The sequence below is a fragment of the Dysidea avara genome, chromosome 8 (assembly GCF_963678975.1).
Source record: "Dysidea avara chromosome 8, odDysAvar1.4, whole genome shotgun sequence".
NCBI lineage: Eukaryota > Metazoa > Porifera > Demospongiae > Dictyoceratida > Dysideidae > Dysidea > Dysidea avara.
Window position 1 is genome coordinate 25,823,252 of NC_089279.1, and position 27,994 is coordinate 25,851,245.

General features: G+C 37.4%; 2 protein-coding genes across 3 annotated transcripts; both read right to left on the bottom strand.

The window, feature by feature from the left end:
- Nucleotides 1-6,449: 6,449 nt before the first annotated feature.
- LOC136262949 (ranBP-type and C3HC4-type zinc finger-containing protein 1-like) lies at nt 6,450-8,682 on the bottom strand. The gene is made up of 7 exons (XM_066057366.1): nt 8,549-8,682; nt 8,311-8,492; nt 8,119-8,227; nt 7,811-7,933; nt 7,596-7,751; nt 7,401-7,547; nt 6,450-6,703 (listed from the first exon to the last, which is right to left on the bottom strand). The coding sequence occupies exons 2-7, from the start codon at nt 8,433-8,435 to the stop codon at nt 6,641-6,643; spliced, it is 723 nt and encodes a 240-aa protein (XP_065913438.1). The 5' UTR covers nt 8,436-8,492; nt 8,549-8,682; the 3' UTR covers nt 6,450-6,640.
- A 1,118-nt stretch (nt 8,683-9,800) lies between these two features.
- On the bottom strand, nt 9,801-27,927 carry LOC136262947 (uncharacterized). Of its 2 annotated transcripts, XR_010704403.1 has the most exons (13): nt 27,700-27,927; nt 27,486-27,651; nt 26,363-26,689; nt 25,971-26,118; nt 25,543-25,645; nt 21,451-22,353; nt 19,511-19,692; nt 19,347-19,461; nt 19,084-19,206; nt 18,878-19,033; nt 18,682-18,828; nt 9,989-10,306; nt 9,801-9,938 (listed from the first exon to the last, which is right to left on the bottom strand). XR_010704403.1 is itself a non-coding variant. In XM_066057364.1 (12 exons), the coding sequence occupies exons 1-12, from the start codon at nt 27,874-27,876 to the stop codon at nt 16,026-16,028; spliced, it is 2,631 nt and encodes an 876-aa protein (XP_065913436.1). In that variant the 5' UTR covers nt 27,877-27,926; the 3' UTR covers nt 15,939-16,025. The 2 variants fall into 2 exon arrangements, 1 of the variants encoding a protein (XP_065913436.1); XM_066057364.1 differs by lacking the exons at nt 9,801-9,938; nt 9,989-10,306 and adding an exon at nt 15,939-16,109 and having other exon boundaries at nt 27,700-27,926.
- Nucleotides 27,928-27,994: the final 67 nt, after the last annotated feature.

Here is a 27,994-nt window from a genome sequence, read left to right on the forward strand (position 1 = left end):
TATATCCTTATAGTCTCAATGTGTGGGATGTACTTGTCCAGCGATGCAACAATATGGAGAAAAGTACCAGCTCTTATTTTGCAGACTGTGTCTGTTTGTGTTGTCAGTATTGTTGAGTATGCTATATTAATTATGTGGTATGATAATTGAATCTAACAATACTTTAATGAAGTAGATAACAAGGTTGATACATAGCTATAGATCTATGAAAACTCGATATGATTTTGGAAGCTGGTTCTTAAAACTAATACAAAATTTTATTGCTACCAAATGCTGTATATGTGTATGGCTAAATTACAAAGAAGTGTTTACATGGAATTGAAATGCTTGTGGTTTTCAACTAAGGTTTTGATTAATGAAGGAAGGTACATACCAATGAAAATCTAGGCAAAAATGTTCGCCATTGCAAGACAAGCCAATGTGCATGTGTACTATTTTTTTAAATTGTGAAATACGAGCACTAGTATATATTTGTTCACAGGGGTCTCAGGGCTTCAAGTAAAATGGCCCTCAGACCTTCACATTGCATGCTAAAAATTCATGCAGTGAATTGCATTCACACTTCCCTCTACAGCTGTACTGTATGTTACATGTGTGATTTCTTTGGGGTGTTGATCGCCCCCTGGGTGCATTGGCAATTGCCGTCTGCCCAGTAACAATAAATAAATAAATAAATAGTAAGCACTTCTAGGTATTTGCAAACCACACCACAAATAATTTCCATCCAACACTTATGTCTTCTGCCAATTGAGGGGGACCTTAAACTTAGTTTTGCCTAGCCCACCAAGACCAACCCTGATTTACAACTTCTTATTTTGAAGAAACAGCAATGCCATAATGTTTGTTTTCAATATACACAGATTGCCTAGCTACTGAGCCTAATGGTAAGGTCGGCTCTGGGTGCAACCAAAATATGGCTACAACAAATCAAATTATAATGTGACATGATGAAGCTGTTATACTGACATTATCATAATTGCAGCCATTTCTTGGCCATAACCTTTGATATTGCTGTGTGATAATGCAGGTATGCTTAAACCTGGCTACGTATATACTTTGGCAACCCTCTAAATAGGTCACCAAAGTCTTCTAAATGCTGCTAAGTTCTGACTGATGTTTTGGACTCGCAAGTTTTAAGCTAGAAGAAACTAACACTCCAGTCCAGTACACTCTGGCATGGTGTGGAACCACTATAATTCACACATTGCATGGAATAGCATCACTGACCTTTTCCACATTAACTATATAACATCATTTTCAAAAACAACATTCAGCTATTGATTAATTTGTGAAAGAATTCACTGGGTATAGAGCACATCAAGCCCATAAGAGCACCTTAAACTACAAAAAAAAATACACACACGCATGAATAATTTTGCAGTTTTAAACTTTGCGTATTATTCATTTATAATATATAGTAGATATGTTTGTCTGCAATGGAAGTACACCTTGCAAGATGTTGTGCATTTAGGTGGATGATGTAATGCAGCAATGGTTGCTATATAATCCAATATGATGCATCTTTGGGGCCCTGGACACTTACTATACAATACCTACAGATTTGTATTTATAACCTTGCAAATATTGTTTGAATTGATTGTGGACTTCTGATTGCAAAATGTTGCTAACTATGTATGTTGCAGCACTTTTTCCTCTTTGAGAATTGAGTACTAAATTAACCAGCTTTATACCTGACCATATACTACCTGAACATCACCTTGCTACCTTATTTCACAAGTTACTTCCCTGGGAATAGAACCAGTAAACTTATGCACATTAGTAATTTTAGAATGCTGCAATGCAGGAGAGGTAAGAAAAGATTTAATACTGTGTACTGTATCAGGTTATGGGCTATAGCTATTAACAAGTCTTCTGATAGTTCAGTAAATGAAATTATTGAATCTAGTATTCACAATGCACTGTATAGTAACATGGGTCAGTTCATTAATTTCTCACTGACATGCAATAACCCCAACAATCTTTTTAAAATGCCCACACATCACAATCATAATCATGCATCCCATTCCACCATGATCAATTCACCTGTGGAAATGAGCACATGGCAATCCACTTTATTTTCAAATATAACATCCATGCATATGCACCTGTGGAAATGAGCACATGACAATCCACTTTATTTTCAAATATAGCATCCATGCATATGCATGTGTGACCCAGTCTGGGAAAAGGGGCCTTATCGCCTTTTTAAAAGTATCGAGATGTGCCAGTTTTAAGTGTTTAGTGTGTTGTAATGGTTGAAGCTACATGTATCAAGTTTTCGAATTTTTTATACCAATCCACTGTTCAAGTAGCCAGCAGCTAAGTTTCCCACCATTTTAGATAGTTTTTAAACTGAGGTTGGCTGTATCTGGTGAGCTCCAAAAGGGGAGGGAGGAGGGGGCCCGGAAGAAGGACAAGAGGTTGTTTTAAAAATTGAAAAGGAAGGCATAGGGATGAATTAGGCCAAGTTATGGGCCGTTCAGGTCTCAAAACTGGCTTAAATGAAAGGAAATTTACAGCATAGGTCTTTATTGAACACCACGGAGCTGTACATCCATATACAGCCACCCTCAGGCTAACCAGAGCTCCATTAGTGCCCCACACTGCATGTATGTGGATCGCCACTGGGCTTGGGAAAAGCAGATAGTTTATTCATGTAGCTCTGTGTTCTTGGTGAAAAATCAAATCTGCTGACATGGGTGATAAGACCTGTTTTCCCAGACTGGGTCACATATCACCTAGTAAGTAGCTATAGCAAATTGTAAAATCTTTCTTGAATTTATATAACATAGTATTACAGAGATGAGTAACTTATTCCTAAAAGGCTATATATTTCACAAAATAGCAATGTGCATTAATTGCAGAACACTTAGTCACACCGAAGAATTCTACAAGAGTGAATCATCAAAATACCACAGAAACAGATAGCTAGCTATCCCTGTGACATCATAACTAGCTATCCCTGTGACATCACTTTACTGCATGGTGTTACATATACACTACTCTTGTACTGCCAAACTTAATGATGTGTTTGATTTGTAATGTTCATAATGCGCAGACTAAATTTCATAGGGCCTTGGAAACCTACCCTATATACACACTTCTGGAAGCCAGTAAATCAATCGCAAAACAGTGCAAAACAACTGCCACTGCAAAGATCAGTCAATGACAGTGGTTTATTTAACACTTTACAGTGGCCCTAAAGGTCACGAAATGTACCATTAACTAAGCAACAATCTCAGTGACAATATCCATGCAATGACCATCCATAGGAGAATGACTAATGAATCAACAGCCTTACAAGCATTTTGCCTCCCTACTATCTGATAAGTGGGACTCAAATTACACAACTGTAATAGAATGAGTACAGTGCTGCTTGCTTTTTTTACTTAAGGTCAGCAGTTAGATGTTTAATGGGATCCAGACTCTCCAAGGGCAGCGTTTGTTACTTTTCCAGAGCAGTATTGATCTCATCCAGCCTGATCCATGTAGAGACCAGACTCAGTGCTATAATAATGTAATAACTGTTATGATCTTTATTTTTGTACACTTTGAAATCATTTAAATTGTTTTGGTAATATTGTTTATTGTGCCCTTTGTCAGTTCACTAGCAGTTACTTCATCATTAAAAAAAACTGTGGACAATATTGATGCAATATGGTAGACAATAACTATATATGTGACAGTAGACAATAGCTATAATAATACTGATGCGACAGTCAACAATAATTACGATGATGTGGCAATCAATCATAACTATGTATATATACACAACACTACTGGGTTCTAAACTGCTTAAAAGTATATTAAAAAGCAATGAAATTGTCTTCAAACACATTAAAATGTTGTGAATTCCTATTTCACAACCTTTTCACATATGGATTTTGGGACAGTATTAGTAATTAAAAAGTAATGAATTAGTATTGAAATCTCAAAAAATTGTGAAATATCATTATCACTGCATTTTCATGAACTATACTGTTGAATGATAAAGTAATGAAAATGCAATGAATTGCGACTACACAATCACTGGTAATATTTTCACATCATTTTCATATGAAATTGATATACTGAAAATGTAATGATTTTTTGAGTACACATTTTCATGACATTTTCATGTCCAGTGTTTTGAACTATAACATGATGAAAAGTAAATGAATTTATTCTAATAAATATTTCATGAGATTTTCATAAAGTGCCAAAACACTTATGGTGTGGTTGAATGAAGAGAGCTTTACTGCAAACGATTGATATTCCGGCTAATAGAACAGTGTGAGGTTAACATTACCTTCTAAAATTTTCTGGCTATACGTCTACACTAGTAATTATCTAAAACACAATAGAAGCCTATTCAAAAAACTTTTAAAATTCAGCACAGGCCATACTATAGAAATGATGACTCAGAAACCACAGATACAGACCAATTATGAGTATCTACTGAGCTACTGTCAAGAAGACAACATGGAATCTTCAAGACCTCAACAGTGAAACATCCAAATCAACAAGAAAAGCCAAGTATTTAAACTAGTTTGAATCTGATGTAAAATAATTCTACAGTATGTTATACATTATGTGACCAAATTTGCAAAAAGGGGTGTTCCACACACAGCCAATTTTTATGAACTCAAAAGACTGTAATTCAGAAATATTACCCTGAAAATTGCTTCATCAACCAAGCTATGTTGGTGCTAACTACTGACCATCAATAGCTTTTCCAATGTGAAGTTATGAGTCTTCAAAGTTGGTAAATTGGATGTGTGTGAAAGACCCCTTTTCACAAATCCGGTCAAATATATGTGTGCACGCACTTTCAGTATTGTACTGACACATAGATAATATTTATGATTTGATGTATAAACTGGAAAATCATTTAGACCACAAATTAACAGACACAGCAGTAGCTGTAATATTGTCACAGGATAAGAATCTTACCAGGACACCGGCTGACTATGAGGACCTGTGACAGTTAGCATCTATACAAACCAGGGAAGAATTATGGCTGACATATGGTGATTTAAATTATTATTATTATTATTAATGGACAAAAATTGCTTGGCAGTACAAGACTGTCAAGCTAGGCCACAGGCCTTTGAGAGTGCCCATATCTTGTTGTTCTCCATAAATCATCAAGATTCTTCTTAAACAATGCCACGGTTGGTGCAGAAATAACATCTGCTGGAAGAGAATTCCACAAATTAACTACTCTGTTGGTGAAAAAATTATGCCTCACTAGCAGCCGAGATCGAAATTTAAAGAGTTTACGGTGATGACCTCTGGTGGTATCCGTATTACTCAAAGTGAAAAATGAGGTAGAGTTGATGTCATAGTAACCATTCAATATCTTGTAGGTCTCAATTAGATCTCCCCTTTGACGTCTACAATACAGTGAATATAAACCAAGTCTCTCTAGACGAGTTTCGTATGGTAAATCAAATAAACTCTTGGTGGCACGTCTCTGTACTTTCTCTAGATCAATATCTTTCGCCAAGTAAGGGCTCCAGACCTGGATGCAATACTCCAAGTGAGGTCTGACATTGTGAGAAGCAAAGTTGGCATGGCCTTATCAGCAGTGGTTATTAGAGGTGTACACTCCCATATAGCAATAATAGACTACAAAATTCCACTACATACCACAACATATTTAATTATATCCCTTGAACCCATTGTGGCCCACCACAAAAAAATTTCCAACAGTAGACCATAAACTAATTATTATTTACTAAAAATTCAAAGAATTTGAAGCAGCACTTTTTGAAATATTAAAGATTAACGTTTATAATGGAACCTTTTTGAACCTTAATTAAATTGATATGCCATAGTTTATGGATTACTTGAAAGATCAATTAACAGTCTTTAATCACTGAAACTTTTATTTTAAAATATTAACACAGTGGTGAGCTACAGTTGATTTTGTAACTCGAGACTAACCAATTTTTCATGAAATATTCAAAATATTTGTGGTCATAAATCAGAAACTATGTGGTGCATGAGGCTAAAAATTGGTATGGATGATGAGCACCATAGGTACTACAAACACACCAAGTTTCATCAAAATTCGAGAGGTGACCCTACAATTTCTCGGTGATTTGACATGGAATCACCCCTAAAGCAAGTGCTCACAAAAATACCATGGCATTATCACATGTATTTTGCATAGGCAATTGCATTTTGCAACAATTATCGCGTTGATAATCTCATATTTGATACAGCTCATGCATATTATTGCTAACTATGTCAATTGGTTAACTTATTAATAAAGAAATTCTCAGTGAAAACAAGCAGTCATATATGGACTTTGGTGGTTGCGTTTCAATTTTCACATGCAATATTGCAATGATCAAATTAAATGCACTCATGCAATAATTGCATGCCACAAATTCAATATCGCCCAACCCTAAATTCACAACAACAGTACTATAGATTTTTATGACATAGGTACTTTCCAGGCATCATCAACACTATCATTAGTTTTTGCAGTTAAAAGATTAGCAAGTCAGTAGTATTTACACAATACACATATGAATGTAATTACTTGCAGTCTGTGAGTCATACCATCATGTAGTAAAGCACAATGATATTGTTCAAGTACTATAAATGCTAAGGCAATGATATGTCACAGCACATAACAGAATCACTCGATCTAGTGACAGTTCCTACAATTAGGGTGACACTTTGGCCCTTTCCAGTAGTTACATCCGCAGCCCTACATGTATCAAAAAATATTACAGTGAAGTGATAATCAGTGGATGACTAAATGTTCAACATTTCCAACATTTGACTAATTACTTAAACCTCAAGTCCATGTAGGGCATTCATCCTATATTCACTGCTATTCAGTGGTTTATTACATCATCACCTTCAAGCTGTTTCTTTTCAAAGGAACCGAAGATGAGTCTAACAACTCGTGTGCTATTTGTAAAATAAAAGAGCCTGAACAACTCAAAGCAGTGAACTAAGTAACCATATCTTTTGTAAGCTCTCTGTGCTGTAGAGGACCAGAAACAGAGCTGTCTTTTAATTACCCTACCAGTATTACTGACACTCTATGGCTGCATATTAACTGTTAGCACTGTTAACATAACCAAGCACAGCCCAGGAAATTACTGCTCTCTTTATAAGGACATGTTTCATTAACAAAAGATAGAACACAGCTATATCCTGAGTGTTACGCTCCTTTACGCCTTGTGGTGCTTATGAGCTCCTTAAGATAGAATTAAAATACCTCAAATAACATAGCCTTCTGTAACAGACACACTATGTTGAAAATTAGCTTTGAAAATTCAGTCAGTGCATGCATGGTTAGCAAATCTGACTTGCACATTTAGTTATGGTTATTTCCATTAAGTCCATACTCTTCTGCTACGTGCATTGAAATATCATGAAAGCTATATGAAACTCACATTGGGACCCCTCCTTGGCTTCTTAGTCACCCAACAAATTTCTGTCTTACAACTACATTGTATCCAGTCACAGCCATCTTTCTTCTGTACAATTAATCCACAATTTTGATTAGGACAAAACATGGCCTCTCCATTCTTTATCATATCCTGAATAAACAAATGGATTATGCAGGAACTATATTAGTTTATAATTACCTCAAGCATCTTCTGAGTCTCTTGTGCAGCCTCGTCATTAGCTGCCTTAATCTTCAAGTCTTCCTGATATTCCTTACAGTTCATCTCAGGATAATGGATGGCTTTACACAATAAGCAATTCCTCTTGTTGCACACTGGACAGTCAAATTCATTCACCTACAAACAATAGTATGTAAACACGTGACCATCAGCTGGCTAAAAAATTATATACATACCTCATCCTCATAGATACACCATCCATGGCAGTCTGGTGTTTTACAATGGAAGCTTCTTTCTTGTCTTTCAACTAAATCAAGTCCTCGATTATGAACTTTAGCCAATTCCTCACCAGTTAGCAACTATAGGGTAAGTATAATATACTTCATATATTGTTATACATACAATACCACCTCCTACGTACATGTAACAAAATAGAGAAACTTAGTATTGTGGCAATACAATGATTATTATTTGGCATAATTAATAACCTTTGGCAATTTGTTTTCATGCATTATACAATTCAAACTATGGCAGGTACACATACTGCTCTCATTTCTAATTCAGTGACAGTTCCTTTACAGTCAAACTCTTCATTACATGGACACAACACATCAGCATCACGAAAAGCTAAAATGTGATCACGTAGACAATCCCTATAAAAGAACAAGTATAAATCACTCAGTGCTGTTGTTGTACATAGCATTTGTGTGTAACAATACCATAATATCTTACACACTTGCAACAATGGTGAAGACATTCCCTCAGTTTCACTCCTTCTCCAACCTCAATTGGGACCATGCAAATAGGACATTCAAATTCAACATCATTTGGTACTAGGTTCTGATTAGCTACAGCCATCATAGCATCATAATTCTCTTTAGCTTGCTTTGCCTGTAACTCTTTCTGCTCTTTTTAATACTACCATAAAAAATAAAAGATATTAACAATATGCACAATGGGAATTCAATTCATACTTCTTCAAAATCTTGTTTCCCTTTCTGCTCATCTTGTTGCCACTTCAGTTCCTCCTCGGTAGCTTTATAGTCAGGTGGAGGCTTGTAGTCATCAGGTCGGACAGTCCCACACACCTCACAACCAGGACGATATGGTAAATTGATCACTGTACACACTGAACATGTCCAGCCAATCGGAGGAGGAGTGGGAGGACGGACTGGTTCTGGTGGTGGCTGCTGTACCACAGCTTCTGACATGATTGGCAATGACTGGTTTTGTGGATTTAGTTGTTGTCCTCTAGTACCAACTGATTCAGGTAATACTCTAGGACCAGAATCACCGCGACGCTGTGGTGTTGGCTCTGGTGGTGGAAGTGACTGATTATATCCCTGATTCTGTGATGGATGACTTCGAGAATAACCTTGATAGTTAGGTTGATTCTGTTGAGGATTAAATTGCTGTTGTTGATACGGTTGCTGATTTGATTGGCCATAATGACTCTGTTGACGATGTACTGGAGCAGGGTTTGATCGATTGTATTGACTCTGTCCTGGATTGTACTGATGCGCTGACTGTTGATCGTATCTTTGACCTTGATGCTGTTGATATTGCTGCACTGGAGAAGGTTGACTATACTGTTGACCTTGATACTGTCTTGATTGTTGATATTGTGTGGAAGTATCATCAACAGATGGAGCATCCTTCCCCATATCTCCTTTACTGATAAACAGGTATATCTCAGCCCCCTTGCTCTTGATACCAAAACTTTTTAATGTAGCCTCCTTGTCAGTGACAAAGCTTTGACCAACAATCCAATGTTGTTGATCACCACTGATGGAGTACTTCAGCTCAATCTTAAAATTATATATATAAGAATCTGAACATTCATCAGTTTTCCCCTTACCATTTCCTGTAGTTTCTTGATGGTGTCATCTTCAGTGACAAACAAGTAACAAGGAATTGGGCCCTCTTCCAAAAACATCTCACGCTCGATTGTCACACGTAACCTGCATCAATCCATGTAATATAACTACACTACACTACACTGTGCTATGCTATGGTATATATAGAGCCATGTTTACTAGTTACCATTTGAAACAGCAATTCTCATTCAGTATAATACTTTTCAAATTCACTAAAATATGCTCTATAGGCAACTATAAATAACTATTTGTATCATCATCAAGAAACCCTATAAAATAAATAAATCGCTAATTTGCTAATATGACATAACCTAGGAGGCTCCGCAAAGCAACACTTACTTGAAAAATTGTTTTCCGTTACCACGAGGGAATACAATGCCAAAGTTTCCTTGATTCCTTTTAGCCTCAATCAGTTTTTCCACAACCACTTTAACATAATCAACATCTCCCTCATAAAGAGCTGCCTCCAAATGTTGAGCATAACTCTCTACATGGTAATACCACTAGGCTATATCCAATAACACAGTCTCAACTTACCTAGTTCTTCCTTAGACTTGATGGCTGGTTTTGGTACTTGATCTACTACAGCAGCTGATCTTGACACATCTTGTGTGCCACCATTGCTGGTGGGTGGGGCTGGTTGCTGAGCCCCACCCCTCACTGCATAGTTAGGTGGATAATCATCCCTAACACCTGGACCTGATGGTATATACTGATCCTGTCTTCTACCATATTGCTCTTTCGGGTAGGAGTTGGGTCCATTAGGTGATCCCCTGTAGTTCCCTCCAGCAAATGTTGTGAACTCAGAATGATGGGAGGATGGGGTAGGTCTACCAGCAGGCATACTAGTAGGTCCTGTGGAAATAAGACAATTATCTAATAGAACAGCCAACTACTCTAATAAAACAGTCACATTTATATCACTTAAAATCTGTACGTGGCTACTTAATTTATCTATAATAGCAGAGTAAAACATAGTCCAAAATATTATCTTGGGGTTTCTAAAATCTAACAACTTCCCTGGGGACATTCCACCAGAATAATATCTTTATGTTTCAAACTGTGTTGCCAACATTGGTCCCTTCACTCTTTGGCCTCTCCCACCACCCCTGCTTAGCAATCTGACATTCATTTTTATATTACGTTAAACCTTTTGAGTTTGCATTTTTATGTGTGTATACCAGACATGTCCATGTGAAGGCCTCAGTTGCTCATAGCCAGGCTTGGGGTCAAATACTTTGATAAGTATTTAAATACAAATACTCTGAAAGTATGAAATACAAAATACAAATACTTTTGTACTTTGATCTGAACTAGTTACACAACCACCCAATAGTATACACCTGTTTTAACATTGTTCTAATAAAATTTCAAGTGTATGGTAAAAGCAACTGACCACTTAAATAATATATAGGACTTTCCACTTTAATGTATCATTACAGACATGTCACTACAAAAACGGATCGGATTTACGTATATTCCCTTGTTTCAGGAAACTCATGGAAAGACGATCTTTCAAGCCCTCTAACTTTCCATATAGTTACATTGCACAGTAAACATATGTACAATTGTTAAGTTTGTAAATGTATACAATGGAAGTTCAAGTTATTTTAGCTGAGAATTTAATACTGGTGAACTGAATGAGACTGACTAGCTATAGCTACAAAGCGCGAGCTATAGACTGCTGACGTCAAGCAGCCATGCCAGCGATTGCTAGAACTGGGCGCTCCGCATGGCCACTCTGATTTAGATCTAGTCTACCTATATGGCTATTATCACCAGGAAGTCTAGTTGAAGTCGTTATCGCCATTGCAGAGTAACTTATCCTCACCACAAAACTTGCAGCAGCGCGTCATTGCGTTAATTCTTCTAGGAAATGTTAGTTTATTATAGTTTACGGAAGTTGTAACAAAGAAGCTGCTGTTGGCGAGGCTGACGGTGATCGTGTGTGATACAAGTAGAACAGTTAATGATCAGGTTTAACGCTGAAGTATAGTGTGATGGTGGCACGCATGGTTGGGGGAGAAAGATTGCAGCTTGTTGACCCGAAATCCTGCCGTGGCCTTCAGACTATTGTGGCGCCATCACCTTGTACCGAGTCTGTTTCCCGACTTTCAGTTTTGGACACTCAAGTACAATAGAGGCAAGCATTAATTTGCCTGTGTTTGTTTGTTATAGTTGGTTTTAGTGTAGCAACACGGATCGCGAGATTTATGAACTAGTCTAGGAGTTTCAGACCGCAGTTTTAGTGAATGACTGAGGGTTATGCTTGAGGTAAGTTTTATGTATGAGATACTGCACGTACTCCTTTGCATTGATTTTTTAGGGATGAGACACAAGTCAAGAATGGACTACCACATGAGAACTTTTAAAGTTTCAGGTTAGTGGTTTTTATTAATGTGATTACTGGTTGTTAGCATGGAATGTATGTCAATAAGTGTGTCTCCTCTAACACATACCCATGGCTCAAGTGTATTATCAACTTTACTAGTTAGGCACTGGAGGGCAAACACAGAAGGTAGAGCTTGTGTGAGGCATTTACCACCAGCCAGAATGTTTTTTTTAAATAGAAATATAGTGAAATTATTCTGCTTGACCTTGGCAGTATTAGAAGTTTAGGACACAGCATACTCAGTTTTTTGACATTTCTGATGCTAATGTATAGTTGTTTTTTTTTGTAGTAGTTTTTTTTTTTTGTAGTAGTAGTAGTAGTAGTATTCACCATGCTGTAACATTCGGTTCAATTATTTTTAGGTACAATGATGTGAAAAATCAGCTATCTATATTATAATCCAACAAAAAGTCGAAAGGTGGCTTCAAAATCTGAGCTTTCATACACATCATTGTTTACTACACATCAGATAAAAGTACCCCTATCGCCACTGGCCTACACAAAAACATAGTGCTACTGTGGTCCAATATTAAAAAGGCAACTGCTTTTGTATAGTACTACTGTATGCAGTTCTATGCTTATGTATTTATACTCAGTTTATGTAATTTATTTCAGCACGTTTTTGAATGAGATCCATATTGGCTGCAAGGCACCTGGTGAAAGACAAAAGGGTCTCCTGGTAAAAGACTCCCTCCTCCACAAGCTCCTGCTGGACTTCTCTATGGGCTCCGGTGAAAGACTCCTGGGCTCCTGGTAAAAGACTCCTGGTCTGCTCTTAGTAAAAATCTCTCTCTATGGACTCCTGGAGCAAGATAAAGAGACTGACACTGAACATTGCACTTTACATGCATGTAGTTATATAATATTGCCTTGTATGGTATAAACAATCAATATATTTACATATAAATTATTTTACATAATTAGGGGAGTATTGGAAGTATACATATACGATGGAATTTCCATTATGTTCCTTACATTTCATTATCTTTCCTTGTGCTTCCACAAAGTAAAGCCAAGGAAAAACAGCTGAATCTTTAACAGGAAAGTTCTGTAAATACCATATTCCCTTACTCTAGGAAAGCTAGATTTATACATGGAAATATGACATTTCCATCATCTTTCCATCCTTCAAAAAGCCAATGGAAAGCTATACAGTTTTTGTAGTGTGTATTGCAAGTTAAAATCAGATCTGATACTACTATCAGCATATAAGACTAATATATTGGCAGCCACTTCATATAGTTTCAGCTTTTATTGGGGTGAGCCTAAGCGAGCCCCACACTAGCGAGAGAGCTGTCAGTCATCGTCTATTACACGGCAATATACGATTAAGTACGAAAAACTGTCAGTATACGGCAACTCCACGATTAAATACGAAAAACAAACCCTACAAGTTGTCTAGTGTCACACAAGAATGCGATAGTATAACAAGAAGTGTCTGTCGTCAATGTCACAGAGGAAATTAACGGCATAGATTACTGGACTTCCTTATTTGTACTTGTCATCGTCAATGCCACAGGAAAATTAACGGTATAGATTAATGGACTTCCTTATTTGTACTTGTCATCGTCAATGTCACAGTCAAGTTGTACCACGTGTTGCTACCAGTTTTCATAATGGAAGACACCAATCATGGCTGACAACGAGCGTAGAAATGCTAGGAGAAGAGCAGAGAACTGCAGAAACACCTACAGAGACAGAAGAAAGGAGACGTAGACACCGTGAATACATGCGAAGAAGACGAGCAAACATTAGTTCTGATGAACAAAGACAATAAACCGAGAGTACACGCAAAGGAGAAGAGCAAACAATGCAAGTGAACAGCGCCAACATACAGATCACGCACCATTCATTCTTTCGGATTGTACGAACATCCTGATGATAGCTAACATCACAGAACAAGAGCACCGTGACCAACATAGCTACGATTTTGAACAAGACCAATGTAATAGTGAGGAAGAATTAGATGGTGAACGGGATAACTTAGACAGTGAAAAGGAACGATTAAATGGTGAAGATGAAGAATTAGTTAGCGAAGAGGAAGAATTAGATGAAGAGAATGATTTTTTGAGCGAACAACAATTTCATAGTGAACACACAGACATAATTACAGCAACAATAAAATTATTTGTATGTTACATATATGTAGCAATCATGAGTAATTCATATTTAAGTGTCATCATAAAATAATTATTATAACTTATTACAAAATTCTGTGTGTGGTGGAAGGAAATCGTATTGTAGTAGCTAAATCATTCCCTACGTTAATAAATGAATTAAACACAATTACTAGGTATAGCTATACACTTGCAGGTTATATTACACAATACTTTTCAGAAGCTCTTCTTAGTTGTAAATCCAAGCTGCTATCATACTGCAACGTCCTTAATCATAATATGTTGTACCCTGCACACACAAAATACTCGCCCCTTGATGCTGGTAGCATCTGTCTAGTAACATGTTATGCTGAAAGTGTTAGCCTTATGGAATGTGAGGTGATAATAATGTAGAGATGTTAACATGCTGACATAAGCAATCACATGCTCTCCCACTTGGATTGTTAGTGTATTTACAAAGAATTTCTAAAGGGTCAAAAGCAGGAGTTTATGATCTGTAATAAGTCTAGCTTTATATTCAAATAGCTGGCACCATAGATAGTGATAGCTACGTATCTATGTCGGTACATATAATAGTTAGACACCAAGACCAAGGGAACTAAGCGATTTAGTAACCCCAATGGCCCGAGGCTGTAGCGTCCCAAGCGCAGCGAGGGCGCTACTAAGGGCCAGAGGGGTTACTAAATCGCTTAGTTCCCGTTGGTCGCGGTGTCTAACTTATTTAGACTATGGTTTAAAGTACATACCTTTATAGCCAGAGCATTGGGTGGTGTGAAAGAGCAATGCAGAACAGCAGAACGGTTTCTTTCTGAAGTCCTTACAGCGCCCACAAAAATAATTATTCGACTGGTAACCAGAGTAACGGCTAGAGCTACAGTAGATACGCCGTTTAGTCTACTATTCTCCAGAATTATTCACAGAACAAGGAGAAGAATTGTATTACAGTATTATCAAGTACTCCAGTGTACCTGTCGTGTTATAATTATTTTTCACGTACAAAATTGCCTGAGGGCGGGTTACTAAATGAACATGTGTAGGTGACTAAATGAGCATGTCAGGTGACTAAGTGATTTAGTAACCCTCTAAATGAGCTATATCATAGTCTAAGATGAATTAGAATTTTGGCCATTCATACCTGGAGCAGCGCACTGTTGTAATAATCCCATGAAGCTTCTTGCTTCCATATCGTTTCGGAATTTCATCCCTAAAGTGATCCTGTCCATTCCATTATTTGTCACTTGTAAGAATCCCTCATCCGTTTGCTTCACTGATATCGATACAGTGTTAGTTTGGTAAATAACCTAACGAGTGATATCGTAATACTATCAGGATAAGATGGTGTAGTACCTGTCCGTCTTGCTTGCAGTACAAAACATGGCCTCTTTCATTTTCTATCAGTTGTATTTCACAGCTGCGATTGTCTCCGTTGATGACCCACCTGCCTTGTCGACTGACGAACAATAACGCGTCGAAACTAGCCCTAATTCTTCCAGAACTGTTCATCACTTATGCAAGCTTGGTAGGTGCAACTTCGCACCTTTTTTCTCGGAATTTGAAGAGGGAATTCCCAGAAGTTATACGTTTGCGCGAAAACTAGGGTTCTTCGCGCATGCCCATCAACATACCCTGCAACACAGATACTAATGGTCCCACTTTCTCCCCTCTACTTATTCTACACAATAAGACGGCTTCTCGTAAACTTTATTTTGCACGTGTGACCTGATATAGACATGGTTCAAAGTCTGATGAAAGGAAATGATGCAATATTGAAAATTATTTTGGCTCCATCTGCATTACCACATTGGCTGCCCATATGACTGGAGTCTGTGAATATATTCATAACAAAAATATGCAATTCATGTGTTCATTTGCTAGTCATTTATATCGTAAACAGGTGTCTTCAAATAGACCTATTAGACCCTGAAATTTTTGCTATCAAAGCATTCTCCACATAATCATACAGTAGTATAAAAAAAAGTTCATTCTGGACCAGCAGCAAATACAAAGATAGTGTCGGTACACATATACATACATGAACACAAATATATACAAAAAATATAAAATATTAATGACAACATCCACAGTTAGGATGACAAGGTCTTCCAGCAAAAAAGTTACACTTGCAACCTCCAGATGTGTCACCATTACCCTGTGTAAAAAATAAACAAATAAAAAAAACAGAAAAGAATAGTGTAGTTTTTTTTCTTCACAAAACTGTTATCACAGGGAAATTTCACCCTCCTATTTATCATAGCTCTAATTCACACTTTATGAAAAACCACCTATGGTAAAGGATGAGCATTTTCACACAGGGTCGAATGCGCATTGAACGATTTCACATAGGAAATGCCTTAATACAAATTCACTTTACTTTGTATGTGCAGTCAAATGAAACCGCTTCCCGAGGTGGTTTGTGCGGACCCAATGCACATTGAGTAGGGCATGCCCTTACTGCACATGATAGCTTGTGCAATTACAACAGCAGTGAAAGGCTGGAGCAATGAAGCTATAAAAGCTTTAATAGCAATATGGGGTGAAAGTAATGTACAAGAAAAGTTGGACTAGGAATAAAGTCATTTATGAAGAAATCGCGGAGAAGATGTGTGCCCAAGGATATGACTATTCATGGTAACAGTGGACTAAAGTGAAAAACCTTGCATAGGGCTATCGTAAGGTAATACTTTTCTGTTAAATGAATGTTGTGTAGCTATAGAAAACGTTGTGCATCATGTGATAACTTGTTCCAATTACTTATCGAGTTAAATGGTTAATTTGCACTGTTGCTGTATGTCTTTCTAGGTCAAAGATGAAAATCAAAAGACTGGAAACAAAAGGCGTAGCTGTCTTTTCTATGAAGAAATTGATGCTATCCTTAGTACTAGCGCTACCTCTCAACCAGTCATGATTCTTGAGAATATAGGAAATGTTGTAGCATCTCCACAATTATTCAATCAGAATGGTACCATTTAGCTCTAGTTTTGGCATTGCTTATTATAAAATAAATCTGAATAGTAATTGTCACCGTCAGTGGCATCATCACCTTCTCGGGAGGGTGCTTCAACTGTTGTGTCTTAGAGCTTTCACAATGATCATGGGACAGTCACCGACCATGAACACCCAGCTGATAACAATCAGATAGGTGAGAATCATTGTGTTTGTGCTTCTTACACTAGGTGCTATCAAAGGAGCTGTAAGTGGTGTGCAACTGCTACTAGTTCTGGCCAAAGCACTTCTACTACCACTACAGAAGACAGTATTGCTATTTCTACTGTTGCTACTACTTCTACCACTAATACAGAAAGTGCTACTGGTGGAAAAGTAAGCATGTTGTTATCTACTGTTCTACAGGATTAAAGCATAAAAGGAAGGACAACTCGGACCGTGTGGAGAAAATCATGAAAATGGACCAGGAAGCTGAAAAGAGGACAGAAGAGCACACCAGAAAATGGCTTGAGCAGGAAGAAGAGCATGAAGCAAAGGGAACAGGAACATGAGCAACCCATGATTTCTTGCTTTTAATTGTTTATGTCTCAGATGACATCAATGCTACATCCACCAGCTGAGACTGCATATTCACAATACCATATTTTCTTCCCATATTCCAGTAGCAAACTTCCACCACCTCCAAATCGTTCACAGATGTATGGTAACCAGACCTTTGGGTCTTTTCCTAATGACACTTCCTAACAGTACCTGCCTACATCAACTGGTTTAATGGAGAATCAACGATGCCTTGTACTATTATGGAATAATATCCCTTTCAGTTGTAGTAATCTGAAGGGTATTCTGTTGGTTTCAGGATGGGAATGTGAGTTGCACCGACTACTTGGGGAAATCCCTAAAGTGTCTCAAACTCATCCACTACTTCTCTTAGACATTGTTCTGGGGGTAGTTGCTTTACATACTGAGGTAAAAGGTTCTGAGTTATACATCCTATATACCACTTTACAAATGGTGGGAACGCCTAATCCAAACAATGCAGCTATTATACGATATTGGCTAGCCTCCAGGTTGTAAGTGCTACTTAGACATCCATAGTGACAGCTTTCTTTAGATGAGGTTGAAGCTCAGTACACAATTGTATAAAATCCAAATGCTACAGTTCACTTTGTATCTATAGAGTAGTAATTAAGCACAGCCTAGGCAAATACCTTAATTAATTAAGAATATTTATACATATAGCAGTACAACAATAAAGTAATGCAAGCAAGTGTAACATTAAAATAGAATCGCTGCTAAAGCATTTATTGAATAGCAGTAGAATAGCTGTAGGGCAATTTACAAAACTTGTATTGCTTATCTATATCAATGTCATTCCATGCCACGTTGTCATTGGTCGGTCAACTTCTTCAGTAGTATGGAATGCCTTTTCCGTCTGTTAAACAAGTATCTTCTCCGAAGTTGAATGATTCGCCAAAGAAAGACTAGCGATAGAGAGACAAACACGATACTCTGTACCAAGGAAGCCACATGCACTTTACATAATTCTTCTGGCACACGACATCTTCGCCACAAACAGATGCGCTTTCAAATATTGCTGTATGAAATTGAGCAAAGCGCATTACATGCAAATAGGTGTCAATTCGCATTCAGTTTGCATCCTGTGTGAAAAGGCTTTAAAATCCACATAGTAGCCTGGGTAAAAAGTTGCTCGAAAGATTTAAACACTTGGGCCATCATTTGAGACAATACAGTAGACAACCACCTCACACAGAATATACCTTAGGTCCCCAACGAGGTCCTTTGGTCACCCAACAAATCTCAGTTCCACAACTACACTGTATCCAGTCACATCCATCTTTCTTTTGAATTATCAACCTGCAGTTATCATTGGGACAGTACATGGCCTCTCCATTTTTGATCATATTCTACAAAGGATATTTGAATTGTGTGGGTACTAGTATTGTAAATATTTACCTCAAGCATTCTCTGAGTCTCTTGTGCAGCCACGTCATTAGCTGCCTTAATCCTCAAGTCTTCCTGGTATTCCTTACAGTTCATCTCAGGATAATGGATGGCTTTACACAATAAGCAATTCCTCTTGTTGCACACTGGACAGTCAAAATCATTCACCTACAAACACTCCATTACAACACACAGATACATACAGCCGGGACACATACATTATCCTCATAGATACACCATCCTCTACAGTCAGGTGTTTTACAATGGTAACTTTTTGACTGTCCTTCAGCTAGTATGAGTCCTCGGTTGTGAACTTTAGCCATCTCTTCTTCAGTTAATAACTAAATGGTAAGGGAAAGTAGCACATCTTAAATCAGAATTGCAGCTAAGATACAGGGGTATTCCCAATATCTGCAGCTAATTCTTTGTTATAAAAGAATGTAAGCCATGCATGCAGAAGTACAATCCACATTACACATACAGCTTTCATTTCCAGTTCTGTTATTGATCCTTTACAGGTGACATCATCATTGACATTACAAGGACACTTCACATCAGCATCAGTACACCTCAAGATGTGCTCCCGAAGACAATCCCTTAAATACACTAGAACAATAGAGCCAAACAAGATATTACTGCACATACTTGCAGCAGTGATGGAGACACTCTCTAAGTTTAACTCCTTCTCCAACTTCAATAGGGACAAAGCAGATAGGACAGTCAAATTCTTCATCATTGGGGACTAGGTTTTGGTTGGCTGCAGCAAGCAGTGCCTCGTAGTTCTTCTTAGCTTCTTTCTCTTGTAGCTGCTTCTGTTCTTTCTCATACTGTAGACATAAATTGAAATCATAACAATATTCTATATATTATGGTACGCATGTACGAATTACAAAAACATTAACCAACAAGGTAAGAGAATGCATACAGTGTTATCTGAACAACTCAATTACCCAAACACATCAAATGACTGTTCAATCAAGAGTATTTCGCTGCTAATGTATGTTATTTTACAGTAGATGTATGTTCTATTAAAGTTTGAACAGATTTCTACACTAATACTCTCTCATATATCTAAAGCTGAGTGACAGTGGTAAAAAAACAGAGAAATGAACATGATGTTGAAGTTGAGGAAACTGTGACCGAGCACGGACAACAAAGATGACTACTACATTACAGATAACATTTCTTACCAATGAGGAGTGTTAGAAATGCAGATACGTGGTGTTCAACTATTTGTGTGTTGTACATGTGAGATTGAGTGCCATTGATAACTGGTAGTAATATTGTGATACTATCATTATCATGATATAAGAGTTAGTATCAATTGTACTTAGTCTATTTTATACAACAATTTTTTTGAAATGTTCATAGAAACAATCAATAAACATGCGTGATCATTCAATTAAAACTTTTACCTGACTGCTGTATTAGGGTGGCTGCTATATTACAGTATATTGATCTCTGCAGTAAGTTTAATGATTACAATGAAAGGCGACCAAGGTTACGCTTATTCACCTGCTTGGCATAGCCACTATAAAAGTGGTCATCAGCTATTATAACAAGAAAAATTTTGATACTTTTCACAACTTTCTAGTAAACCTTTTCATTAAAACTTCTGATACAATTAAACCTTAGGGATCATAGAAATAACAAGTGATGAAACAAGGAAGGCTACCTACACCTGAAGATATACTAGTGGACATTAAATCCCTATACCCACAACTGAAGTAGGTATTAAATGTCCACTAGTATATCTTCAGATGTAGGTGACCTCCCTTGTTTAACTACTTTTTATTTCTATGATCCCTAGTTGAATGTAAAATACTTAATTTTTACTTGTACTTGTTTGTTTACTTTTTTTTGTAACATTATTATGACTGGTGAACCCAAGCATACCGGAAAGAATTGTGCCAGGCTTATTGCTTCATCTGAGTGCACGCCCCAACTATCAATCACTGAATTAGTGTAAGGGCCATTATGCTTCATTTTCAGCTATGTTTAGCCCATTACACAGAGTTACAAACAAAGAACACCTCTGCAATCAAGCCAGTTACAAAAAAAAAAAAAAAAAAAAATGCAGACAAATTTCATCAAACGTAGGGAAGCCATCATGTGGCGCTATACCACAAATGAACACCTTGCACTGTCAGCATAGATAAATGGAACACAAATGAGGGAACAGGTACACCTATGAAACATGCATTGTACATACTGTGGTATGCCAAAAGGCACCAGTCTGGCTGAAGCAACGTCGAACATTGAAAAAATCAAGTCTGTAGCCTTAGCTGTTATCAAGCTATGCTTGTCTGAAGGCATAGTCAGCCAGTAGAAAATTCTTAAAAATTTCAATTTGTAGTAACGTTTTGGAATTCAGGTCAACACTTTTGGGCTTGCTTATACCTCACCAATACTGCCAAGGTGCCATGAAGGTATTGTGAGGCTGGTTTTTGGGTGACAATTTTGGCCAGAAAAGCCCAAACCTTCATGATCCCTAATATACAGTACTATCATATTGTATGATATATATAATCAGTGTAAAGAAACAATCTTAACAAATAATTCACTGCAACATAACACAAACTTACTACTTCTAAATCTCTCTTCCCTTTCTGCTCATCTTGTTGCCACTTCAGTTCCTCCTCGGTAGCTTTATAGCCAGGTGGAGGCTTGTAGTCAACAGGTCGGTCAGTCCCACACACTTCACAACCAGGACGATATGGTACATTGATCACTGTACACTGTGGACATGTCCAACCAATTGGAGGAGGAGTGGGAGGACGGACTGGTTCAGGTAGTTGTGTATTCATACCCTCTGGCATGATTGACAATGGTTGGCTACCATAACTCAATGGTTGGTTATAGTCTAATGGCCGACCTCCAGTATAATGTGGTGTATGGTAATATTGTTGGGTTGTTCCAGGTGGAGGGTAATTGTGGTAGCGAATTGGTGGGTAGCTTGGATTAGTTGTGTTATTGTAGTGAGGTCTAAACTGATGCTGTTGATAGGACTGTTGACTTTGCTGATCAGACCAATTTTGTTGTTGATTGTGCCAACTTTGATGTCGATTGCCTTGACCATAATGCTGTTGATGTATAGGTGCAGTGGTTGGTCGTTGATATTGATTTGGAGGTTGTGTGAAATGTTGATGATGATAATCTGGCTGTTCATATTGACGATACTGTGTATGTGATTGATAAGGGTATGGCTGATAATCTGGTGGATTATGAGATGAATGATTTTGACTGTATTTTTGCTGTTGAGGTTGATTGAATCTTTGATCTTGATTCTGTACTGACTGTTGATATGGCATGTTGATATTACCAGGTGAAGCATCCTTCCTCACATCTCCCTTACTGATGAAAACGTACACCTCAGCACCATTGCTAGTGATGCCAAAGCTCTTCAGAGTGGCCTTCTTGTCGGCAACGGCTTTATGGTTGATGATCCAGTGTTGCTGGCCACTGTCAATACAATACTTCAACTCAACCTGTGAAAGTATTGAAGTAGTATCAACTACAAACATATGTGTACACATTAACCAGCAAATGCTTAATATACAGCACCTGGCACAAAGAAATAGCCTACAAACTGCTTAGAAGAGTGATTAGCTGGAGTGTTTTTAAAAGTACAGTATTACTGTGTACATCCATATAGACCGCGGGGATTACATTTATTTCTAATAATTAATCCACACACGCAGCTGAAAAATCTTGTAGCAGCTAACAAGTCATAAGTTTCATTAGTTGTGAAAAAGAAAAGCGAACACAGCTAGCTTGGAGAATCAAACAGAGAATTAGAAACTCACACACTCGCCTTGCAATAGGGTCATTCCATGTCAAATCAACAAGGAATTTAGGATCACCTCTCGGATTTTGACGAAACTTGGTGTGTTTGTAGTACCTGTGGTGCTTATCACTCATGCAAATTTTTACCTCCATACATTCCATAGTTTCTGATTTATGACCACAAATATTTTGAATATTTCATGAAAATTTGGTCCATCTCTAGTTATAAAATTGAATGCAACTTTGTTCTGTGTAAATATTTTTAAACACAATTTTCACTGATGGAAGACTGTTGATTGACCTTTCCAGTGATCCCTAAATTATGGGATATCTACTTAATTATAGTTCAAAAGTACTTCATTGAAAACTTTAATCCTTTATATTTTGAAAAATGCTGCTTGAAATTTTTCACATTCTTTTGTGAATAATGATTTGGTCATAGTCTATGTTCGATAAAATTTTTGTGGTGGGACCACAATGGGCTCAAGAGATATAATGAATTATGATGTGGTATGCGGTGGAATTTGCAGGCTATTATTGCTGTATTGGAGTGTACACCTCCAATAACCACTCACAACAAGGCTATGCCAAGTTTGTCTTACAGAGTGAAGGTGTCTAGGTACATTGCAACCTGTATTAGTGACCACCTGTATTGAAAGGCCACCTATATGCTGCAGTTAAATTATACTTCTTTAATGTATAGCACCAAAGCATCAACCCTTTCTAGCAAATCCAAAAATGGTCCTTATTAGACAGGTTGACTATAAATTATAAATCTGACCACCATGTGTCCCTAAACATCATGTAAATGTTGTACCATCTCTTCACAAGTACCTTCTTTATTAAGTTGAATCCCACTGTAGTGGATTTAGCCATATTTAAGTTCCATATGTGGCTGCATAGATACATACAACAGGACTCCTCAGAAGGGATACCTGGATACCTTGATAATCAGGACACCTGTTTATACACTGTACTCCCACTCTAGCGGTGCACATACATTTGGACCAAGATACTTCTGTAGCTTCTGTAATGTGAGCACTTTATTATGGTCCTAACAATGGAGGGGTTTTACCATATACGTACATGCATTGATTGTACCTCAATGTGTGAAATTAATTACTACATTACTTTACATTCACAACCACTTTGAAGATCAAGTCATAAATTCATACACATACTCACGTAGGAAGTAAACATGTTGACCACATATTTACCATTTACCTGTACTGATCTTCAAAAACGTGAACACAAAATACTTTGAAAAACCATTAATTTTAGTAATTACAGTACTATAAATCACGCATTGAGGTGCAAGCAAGTGTTAATAATATAAAAACTCTTGGTACAAGTAATGCATCTACTATATACAGTGTAACTCTTCTATTCCCTGGACCATTGATAAAGTGTTCATTTTTGAGAAACCACAGACTTGTCTTGGGTCCAAAATGTACGCACAATTATAAAGTGAGATCATGAGGCTATCAAGGTACCCAGATATCCTTTTTGAGGAGGTCTGTTGTACCTATGCAGCCATGTACGTAACTTGAATAGTGTAGAGTGGGGATATGTATGTAAGCGCACTACGGCAAGATTTTACTTAATAAATAAGGTATAACTGAAGAGATGGTACAACATTAATGTGTTTATGGACACCTGATGATCTCATTTATATTCAACCTGTCTAATAAGGACCATTTTTGGATTTGCTAGAAAAGATTGATGCTTTGGTGTTATACATTAAGATCCAATTAAATTATAAGTTAGCTGCAGCTTATAGATGGTCTTTCAATACAGGTGGTCATTAATACAAGTTTCAATGTACCTAGACACCTTCACTCTGTAAGACAAACTTGGCATGGCCTTGTTGTGAGTGGTTATTGGAGGTGTACACTCCAATACAGCAATAATAGCCTGCAAATTCCTCCACATACCACAACATAATTCATTATATCTCTTGAGCCCATTGTGGTCCCACCACAAACATTTTATCAAACATAGACTATGACCCAATCATTATTCACAAAAGAATGTGAAAAATTTCAAGCAGCATTTTTCAAAATATAAAGGATTAAAGTTTTCAATGAAGTACTTTTGAACCATAATTAAGTAGATATCCCATAATTTAGGGATCACTGGAAAGGTCAATCAACAGTCTTCCATCAGTGAAAATTTGTGTTTACACAGAACAAAGTTGCATTCAACTTTATAACTAGAGATGGACCAAATTTTCATGAAATATTCAAAATATTTGTGGTCATAAATCAGAAACTATGGAATGTATGGAGGTAACAAATTGCATGAGTGATAAGCACCACAGGTACTACAAACACACCAAATTTCGTCAAAATCCGAGAGGTGACCCTAAATTCCTTGTTGATTTGACATGGAATGACCCAATAAAATTTGCCGTTCATCTTAAGAAGCACAGGATAACATGATGTGGATATTGCCCTCTGGTACCAACAAGCGTACGCATAATGTAACAAACCCAGTGCTACCATTCAATGCAATGCATAAAGATCACATAAGGCAACACAGTGCAAAGACAATACAAAAAGATCACATGTAAATAATCTACTAACTGTTCAGTACGAGTGTGTAACAAAAATAGATATTCGGTATTGAATATACATAGCTCAGCTGTAGGTTACTAATCAGTGAGAAGTAAATTATACAATTAGTATGATCATTTAAAATATGAAAATACTATTAAAAACCTGCTCTGATAAAACATTTACTCTACTTTTGATATGCAAAAATACAAGGGAATCTGAGGAACATAATTCTCACTGACCAGTATAAAAGTTGCATACACAAAGAATACCAAATATAACTATAGCACAGCATTTAGCTTCACAATTATAATAAAGAAAAATCAACTCTTTTACCATTTCTTGTAGATACTTGATGGTGTCGTGTTCAGTAACAAACAAGTAGATTGGAATGGGACCATTATCTGGGAACATCTCTCGTTCTATTGCAACACGTAACCTACAGGTGAAAATGACACAAAGTCCATTACAATACCAAGTGTTAGACATTTTGTTGTCATTTTTTGCTTATAGCACATACATATAACCCTGAAACTCTAATAGAGCAGTCGGAGAGACAACAGTTGTCCAATCGCTGTGACCGGATAAAAATGGAAACAAACATTTTTAATACACAATTTTCAAGTGTGTGTATTATAGTCTAACACCTTGTCATTGTAAAGGTACATTGCTAATTGACAGGGAAAAACTACATAGATAAGATCTGCTAAAGATATTGAGAGCACAATGTAGTGATACTCATTTCTTCAACGTTGCATACTTACTTAAAAAAACTCCGTCCACCAACTGGTAAAAAGACAACAGAAAAGTCTCTCTGATTTCTCTTAGCCTCAACTAGTTCCTTCACTACCACCTTAGCATAATCAACATCACCTTCAAACAGAGCTGCCTCCAAGTGTTGACCATAACTCTCTATAACCACACAACACCACATGATATCACAATACAGCAGTACAATACTTAATCAATTAACACATACTAGAATTTTACAAAAACAACAACATATTAAAGAAATTAATCTGGTACTTAGCATTTAACTAGTTTCACACATGTGTGACATTCCTTGTTCTCACAGCCCATATCACCCACTCCTCTTACAGTACACAGTGTACTTAAACTTGCCTTACACTATCACACTTTATTTTTACTGGCTTACCCAGCTCCTGCTGTGATTTGATTAGTGGTCTCTTTGGCCATAGGCCCATTACACTTGATCTTGGCACCTCTTGTATTCCACCTCTAATAGTGGGTGGGGCTGTCCGCCAAACCACACCCCTAACTGGTTGTGGACCACAGTCACGTTGTAAGTCATCTCTAACTCCAATACTTGATGGTATATACTGATCCTGTCTTCTACCAAATTGTTCTTGTGGGTAGGAGTTGGGTCCATTAGGTGATCCCCTGTAGTTCCCTCCAGCAAATGTTGTGAACTCAGAATGATGGGAGGATGCGGTAGGTCTACCAGTAGGCATACTAGTTGGTCCTGAGAGAACAAGATAATACGTACACAAACTTTCTTCACAACAGAACATGTGTTCAAGACATAAAAGCTACACTGCATGCCTATATTATGCCTGCTTTCATCATTACCAGTTAAGCATGCACACACTCTGAATCTAAAAAAAACACTTAATGTGGAGAAGTATATCACTTTACATAGCAACGTGCATACAGCCACACATGGAATTATAGAAACCATAACCACTGAATAATGAATAATGCTAGCCCTTCTTCACCTTTAAAAATCATGCAACAAATTCTTTGTACTCTATAGTCAGCAGTTAGTTACTAAAATTCCTACACGTCATGTAATAGAAACAAATAATCACAGGACACCATGTACAATGTCGTGTGTGGTTCTGTATAACACAATTTTAAAGGTGCCAATTACAGTAACGGAATGGCAACAAAAAAACATGGCTTGCTCCATTGAAAGTTATGATCCTAACAGAGAAAACATCATGGTAACTCCAATGCTCAACGAGACACCTGTTCACCTGCCAACATAAAATTGCTGCCAATTGAACCACCATCAACAATCAAGTCAACCATTTTTGGGTCATTTCCAAACTTAGTTTTTCTTCTCGACACAACATCAGTATCAACCAACTTAGTTCATATAGTCCATACTGATATGATATTCATTGTACAAAAAAGGCATAAAACAAAAAAAAAAGGTCAGTGTGGTTTTGCCCTGAAAAGAGACTGGCAACCTCTTGTGCACCCAAGGCAATCATTTGGACAAGGTGGAAGCAACATCACAACTACATTTAGTGTACCTGATGTAGCAGATTGCTGTAATAATCTCATAAAATGTTTAGCGTCCATATCATTTCTGAACTTTATCCCCAAAGTGATCCTGTCAATTCCATAATTGGTAACTTGTAAGAATCCCTCATCCGTTTGCTTCACTAATATCGATACAGCGTTAGCTTGATAAATAACCTAACGAGTGACAGTTAACAGCTCCGTGGTCAGCATAATATATTGTACCTTTCCGTCCCTCCTGCAGTACAACTGCATGTGACTACTTGTACCGCCTCTGTCATTTTCAACCAGTTGTACATCACAATTGCGAGTGTCTCCATCAGTGAAGTGTACCCACCCGCCTTTCTGACTGGCAAACAATGAGGCGTCGAAACTAGCGCTAATCCTACCTGGAGCGGTCATTGTTTACCGACTTCTCACGTGACCTTTTGTCAAAACTCGCCCACAACATACCGGGTTAAATTAATTTATTAGGGCGCGTTACAGGCTGTGAACCCCCTACCCAGTCTGGCGCGGCCTC

Bases quoted from the DNA above. Each gene is read 5' to 3' on its own strand.
- LOC136262949 (XM_066057366.1), bottom strand. From the start codon at position 8,435: ATGATGGCTGTAGCTAATCAGAACCTAGTACCAAATGATGTTGAATTT. The intron at 7,934-8,118 runs GTATGTGTACCT...CTTACCCTATAG, and splicing joins CTGAATTAGAAATGAGAGCA to TTGCTAACTGGTGAGGAATT. The intron at 7,548-7,595 runs GTAATTATAAAC...TTGTTTATTCAG, and splicing joins AGACTCAGAAGATGCTTGAG to GATATGATAAAGAATGGAGA.
- LOC136262947 (XM_066057364.1), bottom strand. From the start codon at position 27,876: ATGACCGCTCCAGGTAGGATTAGCGCTAGTTTCGACGCCTCATTGTTT. The intron at 19,207-19,346 runs GTATGTGTAATG...CTTACCATTTAG, and splicing joins CAGAACTGGAAATGAAAGCT to TTATTAACTGAAGAAGAGAT. The intron at 19,034-19,083 runs GTATGTGTCCCG...GAGTGTTTGTAG, and splicing joins GGTGTATCTATGAGGATAAT to GTGAATGATTTTGACTGTCC.